This window comes from Schistocerca nitens, chromosome 5, assembly GCF_023898315.1.
Source record: "Schistocerca nitens isolate TAMUIC-IGC-003100 chromosome 5, iqSchNite1.1, whole genome shotgun sequence".
NCBI lineage: Eukaryota > Metazoa > Arthropoda > Insecta > Orthoptera > Acrididae > Schistocerca > Schistocerca nitens.
Genome location: NC_064618.1, coordinates 429,968,505 through 429,988,468, shown reverse-complemented (window position 1 = coordinate 429,988,468; position 19,964 = coordinate 429,968,505). Strand labels below are relative to the sequence as shown.

Below are 19,964 nucleotides of genomic sequence, written 5' to 3'. Positions count from 1 at the left end.
CTTTTTTATAAAGAACATTTAGACGTTTGATTATTTGAGCTATATTTCATAGAAAAGGCTATAAAAATTTGTACTGTCTATTCATGCCTGTAGTTTTTCAAGTAGTATACTGTAGCGTGACACTTCACAAGCTAAATTAAGTTTTATTTTGCTGATGATAAAACTTACACGTTCTATTGATAATCAAAGAGCGTTTTTCTGAGTTACAACCAAACATTCAGATTAAAACATTCCGAAGAATATCTACGTTTGCATACGTAACAACAATATCGTAAATATAGCCACAAAAATTGGATAACGCCACTGACTTGCACTAGATACTTGTGCAATACCGCAAGGCATCGTAGGTTTTGTTGAGACACAGATATTTTTCTGATGATACTTTCAAAGAAAGGTTAGATATGCATCTGGTTACTTCAGCTGGGATAAACATTCAACAGTGTTCAAACACGTGAAAAAATATCGTGACTGAAGCATAGTAATATTCACAACAGTCTGAGCAGTGGCACCTTTAAAGCTATCTCAAAAAGCAAGAGGCCACTCGATTTCCTTTGCACAGCCGATTTCCTTCCCTATCCTTGAAGCACTGCGAGTTTGTACCCCGTCCCTAATGACCTCGATGTCGAGGGAACGTTAAACCCTAATTTTCCGTCTTCGCTTAGAAATCGGTTTCCTTAGAAATCGGTTTCTTCCTTATAATTGAAAGGGAATTCCAGAAACTTGCTAGTAAGCCACACATAGGTCCTTATCCTACGAGCGATCTAGTTCTTCCTTCGCAACATCTTGCAAGGTGTGTAGCGTAAGCATTACGTAGTAAAGTAAACACGAACCTCTGTATTTACAGGTCATCCTAGTCCTCAAGCAATTACCTTGTTCGTTAGTTAAATGTTCCATTTGTCATTTGAACGAATAACACTCTGTCCTATAAATAATTTTATTCTTTTCCAGTCGTACACTTAAAACTAGTTTTTACAGGTTATCAGTTTCTAAATAAAAATTCTTCTAGGGATAAGAAGGAGTTGTACAGAAGAAGTGATCTGAGGCTACATTTGAAACTTGCTCTGCTACCTGCCAGACGTTTTATGTTATTGGGTAAATGATCTAAAATTGTCTCTCTTTTGAAACCTAGGATTGCTTCAGTAATGGTTAGTGGAAGTCAGTTTACTTCTAGTTTGACACGTGTGGATTTCGCCATTGCTTTCGTATTGAGGTGGATTATTTACAACAGATTTCGTTAGTGAATATACACGGATGAGCCAAAACATTATGACTACCCTCTTAATGGTGGGTTTGGCCGTCTTTGGAACGAAATACGTCACTGATTCTACGTATCAAGGATCTGACAGTTTGTTGTTAGGTTTGTGGAGGTACGTAGCATTAGGTGTCTACGCAGGGGACGTCTAATATGCTGATTTGTGTATGCGGTGATGGCACCCGATAGCGACCCAGATGGGTACCATTGAGTTTACATCAGAGAGAATTTTGTATGCGAGACATCAACGTGAATCCACTAAAATGCTCCTCAAACCACTGCTTCACGGTTCTAGCTCTGACACACAGACAATTGTACCGCTGAAAGAAGACATCGCCGTCGGGGAAGATGTTATGCATGAAGGGATGCAGTTGGTTCGCAGCTGTCAGCGTGTCTTCGATTACTGTCACATGTCCCATGCAAGCGCTGGAGGATAATACTCCATCGACCAGTCTTCGTCGACCGTGCGTTGCACGTTTGGAGCCGCCGTTCACCTCGATGACGGCGTTTGTGGAGGCGACCATCGACTAGTGTACCAAAAGTGTGATTCACCCGAAGAAGCGACACGTTTCCATTGATGCTCCCTGCCGCCGTTGGATAAGCAGCTGCCAGTAGCAAGTCGTTGGTACTTGCATTGTTTGATTCATAAATTTAGGGCGTATTATAGTATTTGAGAGTTGTAGCATCGCGTTTTAGTACCTGAATAGTGTAAAATCGCGTAGTCTCCTTCCGCCACCGAGCAGTGTGTCAGCAGTGCGCAAGTAGCAGCATTACTGCATTTACTAGGCAATCTTGTATTTTAATAACCGTTTAAATTTTGTGTCGAATTGTTTGTGCTCTCTGTAGATTAGTTGGTTGGTTGGTTGGTTGGGGAAGCAGACCAGACAGCGAGGTCATCGGTCTCATCGAATTAGGGAAGGATGGGGAAGGAAGTCTGCCGTGCCCTTTCAAAGGAACCATCCCGGCATTTGCCTGGAGTGATTTAGGGAAATCACGGAAAACCTAAATCAGGATGGCCGGACGCGGGATTGAACCGTCGTCCTCCCGAATGCTGTAGATTAGTTCAGACGTTCTTTGCACAGCAGTTTTTAGCATTGATAGGGACTGCAACTGCTGTGTTCAGATACAGGCTGAGTTGGCATCTCTTCGCTCCCAGCTTCAGGCAGTGTTGGCTTCGGTCACACAGCTTGAGGCTGTTGCCAGTGGGCGACACTGTGGGGGTCCAGATGGGGGTTTTTCGGGGACGGCCAACTCGTCCCACGCTTCCCCCGATCGGACTATGACTGTGGCTGCCCGGGATACTGCCCACATTGAGGCTGATCCCTCACCTGTGGTAGAGTGGGAGGTCGTATCGAGGTGTGGCAGGGGGCGAAAGACATTCCGGAAGGCTGAATGGAAGGCCTCTCCAGTTTGTCTGACGAACCGGTTTCAGGCTCTGTCTCCGGCTGATATTGATCTTTGGCTAGACATGGCTGCTTGTCCTGTTCCAGAGGTTGCCCCTCAGTCTGCAAGATCCGGGCGGTCGCAGAGGGTAGGCTTACTGGTAGTTGGGAGCTCCAACGTCAGGCGCGTAATGGGGCCCCTTAGAGATATGGCAGCAAGAGAGGGGAAGAAAACCAATGTGCACTCCGTGTGCATACCGGGGGGAGTCATTCCAGATGTGGAAAGGGTCCTTCCGGATGCCATGAAGGGTACAGGGTGCACCCATCTGCAGGTGGTCGCTCATGTCGGCACCAATGATGTGTGTCGCTATGGATCGGAGGAAATCCTCTCTGGCTTCCGACGGCTATCTGATTTGGTGAAGACTGCCAGTCTCGCTAGCGGGATGAAAGCAGAGCTCACCATCTGCAGCATCGTCGACAGGACTGACTGCTGACCGTTAGTACTGAGCCGAGTGGAGGGTCTGAATCAGAGGTTGAGACGGTTCTGCGACCGTGTGGGCTGCAGATTCCTCGACTTGCGCCATAGGGTGGTGTGGTTTCGGGTTCCGCTGGATAGGTCAGGAGTCCACTACACGGGTAGCAGGGGTTGTGTGGAGCGGACTGGGCGGTTTTTTAGGTTAGATGGCCTCGGGCAAGTACAGAAAGGGCAACAACCGCAAAGTGTGCGGGGCAAAGTCAGGACATGCGGGGACCAAGCAGCAATCGGTATTGTAATTGTAAACTGTCGAAGCTGCATTGGTGAAGTACCGGAACTTCGAGCGCTGATAGAAAGCACCGAAGCTGAAATCGTTGTAGGTACAGAAAGCCGGCTGAAGCCAGAGATAAATTCTGCCGAAATTTTTACAAAGGCACAGACGGTGTTTAGAAAGGATAGACTGCATGCAACCGGTGGTGGCGTGTTTGGCGGTGTTAGTAGTAGTTTATCCTGTAGTGAAGTAGAAGAGGATAGTTCCTGTGAATTATTGTGTGTGGAGGTTACACTCAACAATCGAGCTAGGTTAATAGTTGGCTCCTGTTACCGACCTCCCGACTCAGCAGCATTAGTGGCAGAACAACTGAGAGAAAATTTGCAATATATTTCACATAAATTTTCTCAGCATGTTATAGTCTTAGGTGGAGATTTCAATTTATCAGATATAGACTGGGACACTCAGATGTTTAGGACGAATGGTAGGGACAGAACATCAGGTGACATTATACTGAGTGCACTATCCGAAAATAACCTCGAGCAATTAAACAGAGAACCAACTCGTGGAGATAACATCTTGGACCTACTGATAACAAACAGACCTGAACTTTTCGACTCTGTAAGTGCAGAACAGGGAATCAGTGATCATAAGGCCGTTGCAGCATCCCTGAAAATGGAAGTTAATAGGAATATAAAAAAAGGGAGAAAGGTTTATCTGTTTAGCAAGAGTAATAGAAGGCAGATTTCAGACTACCTAACAGATCAAAACGAAAATTTCTGTTCCGACACTGACAATATTGAGTGTTTATGGAAAAAAGTTCAAGGCAATCGTAAAATGCGTTTTTGACAGGTACGTGCCGAGTAAAACTGTGAGGGATGGGAAAAACCCACCGTGGTTAACAACAAAGTTAGGAAATTACTGCGAAAGCAAAGAGAGCTTCACTCCAAGTTTAAACGCAGCCAAAACCTCTCAGACAAACAGAAGCTAAACGATGTCAAAGTTTGCGTAAGGAGGGCTATGCGTGAAGCGTTCAGTGAATTTAAAAGTAAAATTCTATGTACCGACTTGACAGAAAATCCTAGGAAGTTCTGGTCTTACGTTAAATCATTAAGTGGCTCGAAACAGCATATCCAGACACTCCGGGATGATGATGGCATTGAAACAAAGGATGACACGCGTGAAGCTGAAATACTAAACAACTTTTTCCAAAGCTGTTTCACAGAGGAAGACCGCACTGCAGTTCCTTCTCTAAATCCTCGCACAAACAAAAAAATGGCTGACGTCGAAATAAGTGTCCAAGGAATAGAAAAGCAACTGGAATCACTCAACAGAGGTAAGTCCACTGGACCTGACGGGATACCAATTCGACTCTACACAGAGTACGCGAAAGAAATTGCCCCCCTTCTAACAGCCGTGTACCACAAGTCTCTAGAGGAACGGAAGGTTCCAAATGATTGAAAAAGAGCACAGGTAGTCCCAGTCTTCAAGAAGGGTCGTCGAGCAGATACGCAAAATTATAGACCAATATCTCTGACGTCGATCTGCTGTAGAATTTTAGAACATGTTTTGTGCTTGCGTATCATGTCGTTTTTGGAAACCCAGAATCTACTCTCTAGGAATCAAGATGGATTCCGGAAACAGCGATCGTGTGAGACCCAACTCGCTTTGTTTGTTTATGAGACCCAGAAAATATTAGATACAGGCTCCCAAGTAGATGCTATTTTCCCTGACTTCCGGAAGGCGTTCGATACAGTTCCGCACTGTTGACTGATATACAAAGTAAGAGCCTACCAAATATCAGACCAGCTGTGTGGCTGGATTGAAGAGTTTTTAGCAAACTGAACACAGCATGTTGTTGTCAATGGAGAGACGTCTACAGACGTTAAATTAACCTCTGGCGTGCCGCAGGGGAGTGTTATGGGACCATTGCTTTTCACAATATATACGAGTATAAATGACCTAGTGTGATAGTGTCGGAAGTTCCATGCGGCTTTTTCGTGGATGATGATGTAGTATACAGAGAAGTCGCAGCATTAGAAAATTGTAGCGAAATGCAGGAACATCTGCAGCGGATAGGCACTTGGTGCAGGGAGTGGCTACTGACCCTTAACATAGACAAATGTAATGTATTGCGAATACATAGAAAGAAGGATCCTTTATTGTATGATTATATGATAGCGGAACAAACACTGGTAGCAGTTACTTCTGTAAAATATCTGGGATTATGCGTGCGGAACGATTTGAAGTGGAATGATCATATAAAATTATTTGTTGGTAAGGCGGGTACCAGGTTGAGATTCATTGGCAGAGTCCTTAGAAAATGTAGTCCATCAACATAGGAGGTGACTTACAAAACACTTGTTCGACCTATACTTGAGTATTGCTCATCAGTGTGGGATCCGTACCTGATCGGGTTGACGGAGGAGATAGAGAAGATCCAAAGAAGAGCGGCGCGTTTCGTCACAGGGTTATTTAGTAACCGTGATAGCGCTATGGAGATGTTTAGCAAACTCAAGTGGCAGACTCTGCAAGAGAGGCGCTCTGCATCGCGGTGTAGCTTGCTCGCCAGGTTTCGAGAGGGTGCGTTTCTGGATGAGGTATCGAATATATTGCTTCCCCCTACTTATACCTCCCGAGGAGATCACGAATGTAAAATTAGAGAGATTCGAGCGCGCACGGAGGCTTTCCGACAGTCGTTCTTCCAGTGAACCATACGCGACTGGAACAGGAAAGGAAGGTAATGATAGTGGCACGTAAAGTGCCCTCCGCCGCACACCGTTGGGTGGCTTGCGGAGTATAAATGTAGATGTAGATCTACGGTCGAATCCTGCAATTGTCTGTGAGGATGTCAACATGTGAACACTTAAGGGATGATCTGCTGCGGAGCTCTATCTTCAACAGTATACGATGAACAGTGTGCTCCGAAACATTTGTGCGTGCACCAAAATTGTGCTCTTTCGCCAGAGATGCCTTATAACACCATCTATCCTACTTTACAGAGCTGGCAAACCTCTAAACATCACGTTCTGTGAATTATCCTGGACTTCCCACCATTTAGCGCCTAGTTCTAGTTTCACGCTCTACCTCTTTCCGTAGATGGTCATTAGAGTAGAGCGCGACCTTCAACCAGTTTCGCCGTTTTCGATATATTCTTTCACAGGCTCTGTGTAAAAATAATCTGCCATTTGCCAAAGTCGCTTATCTCAATGGATTTCCCCATTTTCAGACCATATCGTCGCAAGTATGATACCCCGTACCTGTCTGCTCGCTTACATACATTTGTTATCGCGTCCAGTGCCGGCAACTCCACCAGGCGTCGTGGTGGGCAGTGGCTTATCAGTGATATGATGTGAAGGTGCAGATAAAAAGCTTGATTCCTTGAAGGTGTACCTACAAGATGAGTACAGGTGAAATCGTATTTATCTAATTGTTTCCTGTTGAGCAGTCAATATTTTTAAGTGATGAATTTTCCCTGAAAATGATTCCTTAATATATTATGGAGTGAATATAAGTTAAATATGGTAGCCAGTCCGTAATACGATTTTCTCAGTTCAAGTTTTCATCATGTACACCCAGACCTTGTTTACTGCCTCAGTAATTGGTATGGCCCTATTAATATACAAAACTAAGCAAAATATGTTTGCTCCTAATTAAGGGTGAGTAAGTTTGCAGTGAACCACTTAATATTGCTTTGAAAAACTTCGTTAAGAGTTTCTTCTGTTGCTTTCCCTCTTGCAGCACTACGGCCATCTGCGAAAAAGACCAGTTGTATTTCGGGAATGTAAGCTGAAGATAATTCACGTATACAGGGAACGCGAATGGATCCAGAATAGAACCCTGATAGACTCCATAATTTCTCCCCAGTCACCAAAATTTTCTCTCATCCCAATATTGTATTATTAAGTATAACTTTTTACATTCTGTTTGTTATGATTCAAATTAGTTATTTGTAGCGACATTAGTTCGTTAAAACAGCTTTCTCTAAGAGGGTAATAAGGTCTAAAAATCATACAATTTGGACAGTTCAGTAAAAATAACAATCTGCGATATTTTATCATTTAATGCTTGTAATATTTAGTGAGATAATGTATAATTACGTGTACCTTTCTCAATAGAGCAACCCTTCTAGAACCCACATTACGTCGTAAATAAATTGTTGATTGGCGACTCCATGGAGTGCTTTGTGCACAGCAGCCATATACGTGAAATTAGAAGGAAGGTCAGCATTGGACGTAATATTGATGGTTTATTGTTAGCAAGATCGATTTTCAGTCACATAGTGATCATCTTCAGTGCTGTAGTGCACAAATGAAACTCATAGGCGCTGCTATGAAGTTATAATCAGTAACTAAAGATAAGAAACAGTCAGAATAACTCAAATATTGATGGTTTATTGATAGCAAAATCGATTTTCAGTCATATGGTCGTTGTGCACACAGCACTCCATGGAGACGCTAATGAGTAAAATTTTGCCTAGCTGGGCATGTGCAGCGTATTTTAAATATAAGAAGTTAATAATCAAACTGGTGATCACAAGTCAACGTACCCTGTTCAACAATGAGTGTATCAAGAGTTATTGTGATCGTTTTTAGCTTTGGTGACTGATAATAACTTGATACCAGTGCCTATGAGTTTAATTTCTACACCACAGCACCGAAGATGATCACTATGTGATTGAAAATCGATTTTGCTATCAATAAACCATCAATATTACGGCCAACGCTGACCTACCTTCTAAATAAATTGTTTCTTCGTAAATGTGATATTACTGAGAGTAGATTACTTTTTCCGAATATTTTGAAAAAAAGATGTCCTTATGGAAATTGGAAGATCGTTATTTAAGTCTTTGTTAACTTTACTTATAATTAAGTTTAAAAATTACATGGTTTAATCAGCCTAAAAACATCTCCCTCTGCCAGTGATGCATTACATACGTCACCGTTGACATTTCTTTTGAAACAACTCCTCATAATTCTGTTATGATTCTATCAACGCCATAAGTGCTTTCGTCTGTGAGAACTTCTACAAATACATTGATTCCAGTGAAGGATTTGGTGCTATTTCCAGTTGTTTAAAGTTTTGTGCAGTGCCAGTGCATTGAGTATTGTTTGATTTAAAAAAGGGAACTGCTGAAAGCATATCTCGAGCTTTGCTGAATCAATGAGCAAAATAAAAGCTCACGAGAAGTCAAAGTACTGAATTGTCCTGTAACAGGAATTTCACGGTCATCATAAAGAGGCAGCAACTCTCCTGGATGCGAGAGTGGGGGTCACTGAAGTAACAACCTCTAATTTATTAAGGATGCTGAGGACATCTATCCACTTGAAAAGTAATGGTTGTATATTGTTTTATTAAATAACTGTAGTACTATAAACAACGTACACCGCACACCAGTTAATGGATTATACTGAGTCCATGTACCTTCGTGTTAACTATTTTTTCTTAAAGATCGGTTGTAAAGAACTGATTTAAAATACAGCCTGATAGAAATAATCCATTCTTGTAATTATTAAATGGCACTTGAAAAGTAATTGTTGTATATTGTTGTATTAAATAACTGTAGTACTATAAACAACGTACAAGGCACACAGAATGCACACAGAATCCATTTGCCTTCGTGTTCACTATGTTTGGAAGGAGTGGTTGTAAAAAACTAACTTAAGATAAAAGCATGATAGAAACAATTCCTTCTTGTAATTAGTAAATGACAGCTTTTTCTATGTAATATCTAAACCAATAATGTTTCGGAAGATATATATCACAACTGATTTATATTATTTCTTACACTATACACTATATTATTTCTTATACGCTATGGATTTCGTGGACTAATGTCCCTCATAAGGAAGGAAACGCGTATCAGGTAGGAAAACGGAAATGAACTGTTGCAGTAAGAACATGATTATTATATAAGAAAGTAATCTGCTTGATTATTTCTGCTAGAGCGTCGAAGTTTACTGTTACTGAAAGGCAACGTTGAAAGGAATCTTTCATAGTATAAAGGAAGAACCGCGACGATTGAAAACTTACAGAAATAGAAAAAGGTAGGCGAGTATCCAGATTGTTGAATCAGTAATTACCAGAAATGAAAGCTACGCAGAAAATACAAAATATTACATGCTTGAAGATACGAAAGGAGCCTGGGAATATTTAGTTTCTCTCCTGGTTTCTCCCGCGTCTTACAAAACTTTTATTGGTGCTAAAACGCCATAATAACATTCATCACGGGAGTCATTAAAATTGCAGCACCATGAATAATGACTCCAGCGGAATGAATTCAGTACACTGATTTCACATGACGTAGTACAAACATCATTTTAGATTCAGCGCAGGACAAAAGTTTCCTGCTGAGTAAAAGAGCAGATGAAGTCTCTAAGTGGGGCAGTAACAACCAAGCATACGTAGGGAATTCTCAGACCGACGCTGCATGCAGAGGAATAGATCGATGACGTCTCCTCTAAGCCACATGAATGTAATAAATGTGACATTGTTGATGGTTGCCCGTCCAGTATACTGAATATTGAGGATCGTTTATTGCTGTCACAGGCTACACACTCGCACCACGTACTCCCGTCCCCCATCCCCTTCTCCTCATTTCCCCTTTGCTGATGACGTTATCTACAACTTATCACACGCAGCAAGCGCTCGTCTCTATTAGAAGGAGGACCCAACACTCACACCTGACGAAGAAAGAAAACCTTCCCATTGACAATATGGGCAGCCATTCATCCGCAGTTGTTACATCAGTTATGTTTATCATGTAGATAAGAAAAATTTCATGTTTTACAACTGAAGGTTTATTTTGTTTGTAACTAGACAAGTTTCACCTATTCATATTAGGCCTCATCAGTGGTTTGTAATATAGATAAAATTATTTTAATATACATATTTAGTTGGGAGATCTGTAGTGGTTTTTAGCAGTACATTTAAATTTTCTAGCTTGGGAGTGGCAAGTCGTTTTAGGAAATAAAGGTAATGGGTGCCTTTTGTAGATAACTATACGACAGCATGCGTGCCTAATATGTTCTAAAATGGCATGCATAAAAACCGGAGCTCTGTTGGTTGTAAAAACGTTTAGTCAAGTGTTCTTACAGCATTTGGGGTACGGGCAATTTTTCCACTCAAAAACTAGATCGTCTTAGTGTCATCACCCCACAGTAAAGGGCCAAAGTATGAATATTAGACACTTCCCGTTACTTGGAAAAATGGAGAAAATCGGTTGGTTACTTTTGCTTTTGATGTGGTGATTAAAGAGGCACTATTAGCTCATCAGTAGTTTCTCGGAAAACTCCACAAAAAGGGATTTTGCTATACTTCCTCTGTAACCAGTGGACAAAAGCCCTGCCGAGGATCCCAAGCCGGCTATGCACCGTAAATGGCCGAAACGTATTTAATATATTCCAGATATCGTTCCCGAACAATTCTGAAAATTTTCTTGATTTTTTATCCGCTTTCAAGATACAGAGGTTTAAAGTTACCCTCCTTTTACACGTAAAATTTGAGGCCAAAGCTATGAAATAAATAAGTGAAGAAAATGGTTGAAATTTAGCGCTATATTCTCTAGGTATTTATCTAGAAGATTCATCTCTTCGTTTTCCAAAATCTCTATCCGTTATCGAAAAACACCCCAAAAACTTTTTTTGGGTACCAAAACGGAACCGTGGATTCCGAGACACTTTTGCACAGCAAATCGCTGTCGTTCTTACGAAGCATTCCTAAGATCCAGGTACTTAACAACCTTGACAAATTTTTTCACATCTTTACCCGTTTCCCAAATACAGAGTTTCAAATCTACACTTATTCTACACGTAAAATATGAGGAATGAGTTATTAGCTGTAAGAGAGCAAGAGAGAGACAGTGACAGGTGACTGTAGTAGTTTGACGGAACAAACGTTACAGAGATTGTGACAAGGAAAAAAATGACAGACAGAGACACAAAGAGATAACGGTAATGAGTTGGGCTGGGTGAGTGAGTGAGGAAGGCCACCTGAGAGTGGATGAGTACGAGTGACTTACAGCGATGGACTAGTGAGTGTGAGTGAATTTGGGGAACATGTGAGAGTTTGGGGTAGGTCGCATTTTAAAAAAAGCGCTAATATTTTCGCACGCCAAAAGTTTTGGGAAAAATTTTAAACGTGATTAGGAAGGTTGAATGAGGCAGCTGGTACCCCACTTTTCAGTCAGAGTCTTTTTAAACAAACATGATCAAATTCGCATTTTTTGTGCTCCGATAGAAGAATTTTTCTGCTAGTATAATACTGTGATTGAAGATAGTGTGCTACCAAAAAACTGTTCTTAATCTGGACAGCCATGGACGAAATTTCTCTTAAAGAAAAAGAAAGTTACCTGAAAGTTAAATCATTATGTTTCACTACTTCCCTCAAGCCATTGTGAAGAGCTACAGAAGAGTTGCGCTTGCCCGTCTAAACGCGCGGAAGGCACGCTTGCCCTCAAGAAGCACGCCTTTATCACGAACCCTTCAAATTACTTGATTCCGACGTTGAGTAACAAGGTAGAAACAAACGGCACTAAACTGCAGTATTCGTCCTGCAGGGCCATTTACATAATGTGACAGCCACGACATGCAGTGGAGACATTACTGTGCTGTCCACAGGCCGCCTTAGGGTCGTTTATTCTACAGGCGAAACGGAATAAGCGGTTTTCGCGTATGCGCAACGGCGGTGCCGTTGGCAGTAGAGGATACCATCGTCATTTTTCATGGAAACGGGGAACTGTTAACCGCAAACGAAAGGCATATGGCGGAAAGCAAACCGAATTACAGTGCTGGTACCAACAGGTTAAAATGTCGCATCGCGCACTGGTATTTTAAACACTGTGTGTGGCACAATGGATAATCCAAGTAGTTACCGATAATCTTACTTTCTCATAACCGGATGTGCTGGTACTTTAATTGTTGAGATTATGCTGGAATGCAATGTACATAATTACTTCTCTAAATTACTTTCACATCCCAGTACAAAACTGAGAGCGGAAGGCGGGATTAGCAGTGCGGTCTAGGGTGCCGCAGTCATGGACTGTACGGCTGGTCCCTGCGGATGTTCGAGTCCTCCCTCGGGCATGTGTGTGTGTGTGTGTTTGTCCTTAGGGTAATTTAGGTTAAGTAGTGTGTAGGCTTAGGGACTGATGACCTTAGCAGTTAAGTCCCATAAGATTTCACACGCATTTGAACATTTTTTTTTTTGATAGCGGAAGTGTGATTTAGCGATAAGTCGAATGATGCAATTTATAGATAAGCGTTTTGTTTCTCTGAAGAGGTTAATTAAAATTCGAAATGTGTTTAATACATTTATATTGCTTAGAAGGCAATTCGTTCGTACAGACTTCACATCAGACTTAAGCGTTCCTTAAATAGCGGTTGTCGAATTTCGAGATTTGCAGCTAGGAGACCACAGCATTCATTTTGATAGGACTCAAATGCTGGTAGCCACAAGCGGATATCATGAAAAGCTATATAGGGAGAGTATAGAGATTGTTAAAATCTGATGAATTTCAATAGGAAGGACAAGAGCATGAAACGTGTTCATACAGCCATCTAATTAGAGAAAATGTCATTTTACGACTGGTTTTGACAATTTATGGTGTAGACATTATTTAAGTAACATGTGATTAACAATGAACTGATTGGACACAAAATAAGATTTACAATAAGAGAATACGAAAACGAGTAAACAAGACGAAAACGTAACAAAGAATACACACTGGTCGTATACTATAAAAATCCTACTATTAACACAATAAGAAATGATAAATCGCAAATGGTACACATTTGGGATATTGCAGATTCAGTCCACACTAACGACTATGTACCCCTATTATCAAAAAACTTTTCTCCGTACATTCTGTGAGAGTTATTACAAAAATAGCGGATAGAGAACTGAAAACGTGTGCAGGTCAATAAGTACCATCCAGACAGAACAGGAGAACAGTTTACAAGCGCCATAGTTGCATGTTACATCCAAACGTACAGTTACACATGCATTCAGCCTCTTACACACAGTAGATACATAGTGACGCACATTTAAAATCTGAGCGTTCTGTATTTTGTAGTGTAGCACGTAGGGATATAGTCAATTGAGCTTTGGTCTTCCCCTAGCATTCTACGTACCAGATGCATTAGTATAACCTCGTAGGGAGCTATAACATGATTATGACACTGTTGACGAACTCGTACAGTAGATTATACGTTGCAACACTGTTAGATGCTAACAAAATCTGGAGGCTGCTTGGCAAATGATGACTAATAGCTTGAAGATTAATAGCACGGATTTATATATGGTTCGTGTTCTGAGGACATTGTAGATATACATGGTTCAGTTTTATTTCCTCTCCGTAAACACACAGACGGGTGGCGGTTAGGTGCTTGTTGGACTTACAGTGATTAAATTTCGGCCTTGCTGTAATTGACGTGAATTTTCTTGGTACTTGTGCCTTATTATACTGCCGTACACTTGGAATAGAAGCACGAATTAGTGTTTAGGAAGTGCCAATAATTTAAGATGTCCGAGACCATTCCACTTGCCTGTCGGACGACAACTTCTTTCCGACCATACGAATAATATACATGAGATTGTGTTTATAATATCTAATTAGCCTGTGCAGGTATGCCTGGTTTGCTAGGGTATCTACTTGTTCGTTTCTAGGTATTCCAGAGTGACCTTTTAACCATAAAATCATGATGTTGCGACAGTTGCTCGGCACACAAAACAGGAAGTTGACAGTTGCCACAACTATGGGTTTGGTACAACTACTATGGCGGTTTCGAGTCATTTGTAGAGATGACAGAGTAAGAGACATGATAATTACTGTGTCTGACGGGGACGTCTGCGTGAATAGTGGGACTTCAAAATACCAATCATTTCCGCTGTTATAATATTGGAATGTGGATCCAGCTTCTACAGGCTTTGTTGTTTGCTTCGGGTTATTGTTTGCTTCAGGTTACCCAATAAGCACTGCCTGCGCCTACACTAGACTTGGTCCCATTTGTATAAACCACGCACGCGTCGCGATAAACAGAAATTCCACTGCTGTTGCGTTAGCTGAATCCTAGTTTTGACACCTTAAACTGGTCCTGACATCAATCTGCAGAGTACACGTGCTTGAATAATATCTTAATTCAGGTGCAGAGGAAGATATATACCGTGGAATAACAGCAACAGCGGTCGACGGCAGCCGACAACGGACAATTGTACTCGGGTAGTCAAGGCATGCGATGTCACGCCACTGCGCGTGAACACGTATAAACGGTATTTTGCTGCAGTAAGTAGCGAGCCAGGGTGTGAATCGTTCACCCGAAATGTTACGATACCCCTCGAAGCTGTCATCCGCAGACGGAGACGAAATATTTTTTTAAAATGTGAAAGCTATTTGACCACAGCGTAACAGCCAGGAATATTTTATTTATTGTGACATTACCAGATGCGAAACTTTACATTTTACAATAATAACTATTCCAACACCGCGTTTATCTCTAATCGTCTTTGATTTCATTAACGGAACACTTAACTAGGACACATTCCTAAGCACTTAATCACACAAAGGCTAACTAACTGGAAAGAATGATAATCGTGCTATGTATAAAATAGAGTCGTTTCCTGTCAACGTCCATTTCCCGTTCCAGCCCGATCGTAATGATACAAATGCAGCACAATATCCGTATTTTACTGTTATTAATATCTTCTTGGAAACGCGGTTCGTTTATACAACTAATTAAAAGGCTGTAGGTGTTTATGCTATATGCATTTAACTCCTTTTTTATGAAGCAATGTTTTGATATCTATAATTACATAATAAATGTGTTTCTAGATATATTACAATATTACAGTTTTTCGTTATTATTTTATGTTTAGGTAGAAAACAACGTTTTGGAGCGCAAGTTTCGTTAGTTGAAACTGCTGGCTGACTCTACTCATGATTTTTGGGAATATTGTTATTATTACGTATTAGTTGTCATTGAATTGTATCTCCTCATCCTGTGTACAGCACGATGTCCGATTTTCGGTGTTTGCAATACATTTCATATAATACTTCACTTTTACACTGTGTATTTTTGAGAATGTGTGTTGTTTACGTACGTCTGCTATTCATAATGTTGCTAAACCGCTATGAGTTTTTCGTCGTCTGTTGTTTGCAACTTGGTATCTGTATGAATTCTGATATTCTTTTTTTTTGTTACGTAGAACCCTGTGTTATTATGAGTTTTCTGGAATGCTCCGGAAAAAGGGCGGAATTGTGAGGGGATAATTACAATATTTTTCGTACGGAAGTGTCAACGGTGGCGTGATTGAGTACATTATTATTTAATGTGATTACGTTCTATTTCCCAGTCTGTTATTATTTTGTAATTAACGTGATCAGAGATCCGTTAATTATGTTAATGTACCCTTTACTACTTTTTTCCATGTAAGGGCTCATTGTATATAAAAATGTTCTCAACTAATAATAAGAGAATCACGAAAAACTTTGACATTCATACCTTCTGCAAATACATTTATTATGTGCGTCCAAAAACATGTATTGCACTGAGGATGCCTCGCAAAAAGGAAAAGCGAAATGTGTACGACTTAACAGCAAACAACCTTTATTAGTTGCATGTAGTTGCACTTCACGGACGGACCTCATCTCGAAGCAGATACTACTAATAATAGTATAAAAGGAACTAGTGGACGACAAAAAAACAAAACAAATCTGTATCTTGTTCAGCATATTTCAACTGTTTCTCCAAATATAACCCACCACTTGTGTACTGGCAGCAATACTTCTAAATGAAGTGTAGGTCATTACTAACGAATGGAAGTACCAGTGTCCGTATAATGCCGGCTTTCATTGCCGGTATTGGATCATTCGTGATTTTTGTTCAGTGGTCATTAGACTATGATCTAGGGACATGAAACGTTCATCATCATCATCATCATCATCATTTAAGACTGATTGTGCCTTTCAGCGTTCAGTCTGGAGCATAGCCCCCCTTATAAAATTCCTCCATGATCCCCTATTCAGTGCTAACATTGGTGCCTCTTCTGATGTTAAACCTATTACTTCAAAATCATTCTTAACCGAATCCAGGTACCTTCACCTTGGTCTGCCCCGACTCCTCCTACCCTCTACTGCTGAACCCATGAGTCTCTTGGGTAACCTTGCTTCTCCCATGCGTGTAACATGACCCCAACATCTAAGCCTGTTCGCCCTGACTGCTACATCTATAGAGTTCATTCCCAGTTTTTCTTTGATTTCCTCATTGTGGACACCCTCCTGCCATTGTTCCCATCTACTAGTACCTGCAATCATCCTAGCTACTTTCATATCCGTAACCTCAACCTTATTGATAAGGTAACCTGAATCCACCCAGCTTTCGCTCCCATACAACAAAGTTGGTCGAAAGATTGAACGATAAACAGATAACTTAGTCTTGGTACTGACTTCCTTCTTGCAGAAGAGAGTAGATCGTAGCTGAGCGCTCACTGCATTAGCCTTGCTACACCTCGCTTCCAGTTCTTTCACTATGTTGCCATCCTGTGAGAATATGCATCCTAAGTACTTGAAACCGTCCACCTGTTCTAACTTTGTTCCTCCTATTTGGCACTCAATCCGTTTATATTTCTTTCCCACTGACATTACTTTCGTTTTGGAGATGCTAATCTTCATACCATAGTCCTTACATTTCTGATCTAGCTCTGAAATATTACTTTGCAAACTTTCAATCGAATCTGCCATCACAACTAAGTCATCCGCATATGCAAGACTGCTTATTTTGTGTTCACATATCTTAATCTCACCCAGCCAGTCTATTGTTTTCAACATATGATCCATAAATAATATGAACAACAGTGGAGACAGGTTGCAGCCTTGCCTTACCCCTGAAACTACTCTGAACCATGAACTCAGTTTACCGTCAACTCTAACTGCTGCCTGACTATCCATGTAAAGACCTTTAATTGCTTGCAAAAGTTTGCCTCCTATTCCATAATCTCGTAGAACAGACAATAACTTCCTCCTAGGAACCCGGTCATATGCCTTTTCTAGATCTATAAAGCATAGATACAATTCCCTGTTCCACTCATAACACTTCTCTATTATTTGTCTTAAGCTAAAGATCTGGTCCTGACAACCTCTAAGAGGCCTAAACCCACACTGATTTTCATCCAATTGCTCCTCAACCAATACTCGCACTTTCCTTTCAACAATACCTGAGAAGATTTTACCCACAACGCTGATTAAAGAGATACCTCTGTAGTTGTTACAATCTTTTCTGTTTCTAGTACTGTGTCCCTGTACCTTGTCCATTCCTTTTCCAATGACTGTAATTGACTACATTCAACTAACTGGTACCTTTCTGAGATCGCTGTTATGCACTTGTGCCTGATTTCCTTATCCTGAAGTTTCTCCACTCTTATCCTCCTACATATGGACCTGACCTCCTGCACTTTCGGCCTCACGATCCCAATTTCACTGCAGATTAAATAATGATCATTGTCATCAAAGAATCCCCTGAATACACGTGTGTCCCTAACAGCCTTCCTGAATTCCTGATCTGTTATTATATAGTCAATGACAGATCTGGTTCCCCTGCTTTCCCAAGTATACCGGTGAATGTTCTTATGTTTAAAAAAGGAGTTTGTGATTACTAAGCCCATACTGGCACAGAAATCCAAGAGTTGCTTCCCGTTCCTGTTGGCCTCCATATCCTCTCCAAATTTACCCATAACTTTTTCATACCCTTCTGTTCGATTTCCAATCCTGGCGTTAAAATCACCCATGAGCAGAACACTGTCCTTGTCCTTTACTCTAACAACTACATCATTGAGTGCCTCATAAAAACTATCCATCTTATCTTGATCAGTCCCTTCACAATGCTAATATACTGACACAATCCTAATTTTATTGCTAGACACTGTCAAATCTATCCACATCAGTCGTTCATTTACATACCTTATTGCAACTACGCTGGGTTCCATTTCTTTCCTGATGTAAAGCCCTACACCCCATTGTGCTATTCCTGCTTTGACTCCTGACAAGTAGACCTTGTATTCTCCCACTTCCTCTTCTTTCTCACCCTCTTATCCGAATGTCACTAACAGCTAAAACGTCCAGCCCCATCTTACTAGCAGCCTCTGCCAGCTCTACCTTCTTCCCAGAGTAGCCCCCATTGATATTAATAGCTCCCCATCTCATTACCATTTGTTTGCCGAGTCGTATCTTAGGAGTCCCTGGTTTTTCAGTTAGAGGTGGGACTCCGTCACCTCCAAAGGTCCGAGGCATTTTGCTCTGATTGTTGCCAGCATCATATTTAAAGTACCAGGGAAGCAGGTTGCTAGCCTTACTTGCCCCGAGTCCCATTGGGTTTTACCCCTAACGGCTGAGGGACTAACCGGTGGATTTGGTAGTCTTTGCCGTATGAGCACAAAGGTGACCACGACTCAGAATATGTCCGAGATGCCAGGCCTTATTCCAAAGTAACTGGTATCCCGACTGTCGGGACCACTTACTTGGCCACTCATACGTTGCCCGTGGTTCATGAACTAGGACATGACTACAGGAACCCACACCATGAACCACAAAACCACGTATCGTAACATGAAACGTTAGTAACAAAAAAATACTTTCTGGTGAAAGTTCTTGGTATTACAATAAAAAATGTACAAAACCCAAATAATAGACCGACAACACTTCCTCAGACCAAAATCCACTACTGCAGACTGTTCTTTCAGTTATTTCAAATGTGAGGAATGCAGAACTAACCAGCACTTACTATGTGTGGAGTTTTTTCATCTTTACGTTAGACTTCAAGTTTTCTTTGTAAAATGACGAATTTTATATGTTAACGGATTCTATATTCTTTGCTTGAGAAAATTGCGTCGTTTTCTTTAGTAAGCGTGTTACTATGTGTAAGCATTAGCAACGTAATACCCATTACGAAATTTGGCTCTTACCTCACTGTTGATCAACTCTTCTGTTCCATCTGCCAACAGTGCCGCCGGACGTGCCACGTATCGTAACTGACGAGGGGGAGGAAGTGACTTCTGTTGCTGGGCCCTACTTCGAGGGCGCCACCATTGCCCTCACTTGCGTGGTCTCAGGAGGTGAGTGACAATGCTATGTAAAGAAGTCGTTAAGTCATACACACTGTACTAATCAAACATTCGATGCAGACTTACCGCAAACAGTGCAACTCGAGGTTAGAATTTTAACTGGCCTATGGAACACCTTTCACCGGAATTCTCTCCCTACTTCTTCTAAGTGGTTTGTCAACTATCTCTACGAATGTGAGTATACTAAAATCGCTCCGGGAAAACGCTGGGATGGTTCCTCATTCTTGCAATACTCCGAGCTTGTGCCCCGTCGATAATGATGATGTTGTCAGCCCTAATCCTCCTTCCCGCCTGGCTGTACTCCGATAGACAATTTATATTTATCTTTTTATACTTTGCTATTTTTTTTAGGTTTCCTTTATGTATAGGATTAAACGCATGTTCATAAATCTCTGAACTTAGTCCTTAGTTTTATTCTTTGGTCAGTGTCACATCTTTGCACATTTTTCATTCCTTAAGTACACGTACAACATG

General features: G+C 41.2%; 1 protein-coding gene across 1 annotated transcript in view; it reads left to right on the top strand.

The window, feature by feature from the left end:
* LOC126260507 (nephrin-like) overlaps positions 1–19,964 on the top strand; it is an 871,736-nt gene that overhangs the window by 537,427 nt on the left and 314,345 nt on the right. Inside the window, exon 4 of the mRNA XM_049957838.1 lies at positions 19,371–19,481. Within this exon, the coding sequence (XP_049813795.1) occupies positions 19,371–19,481 (111 nt within the window). The remainder of the gene's footprint in view (positions 1–19,370; positions 19,482–19,964) is intronic.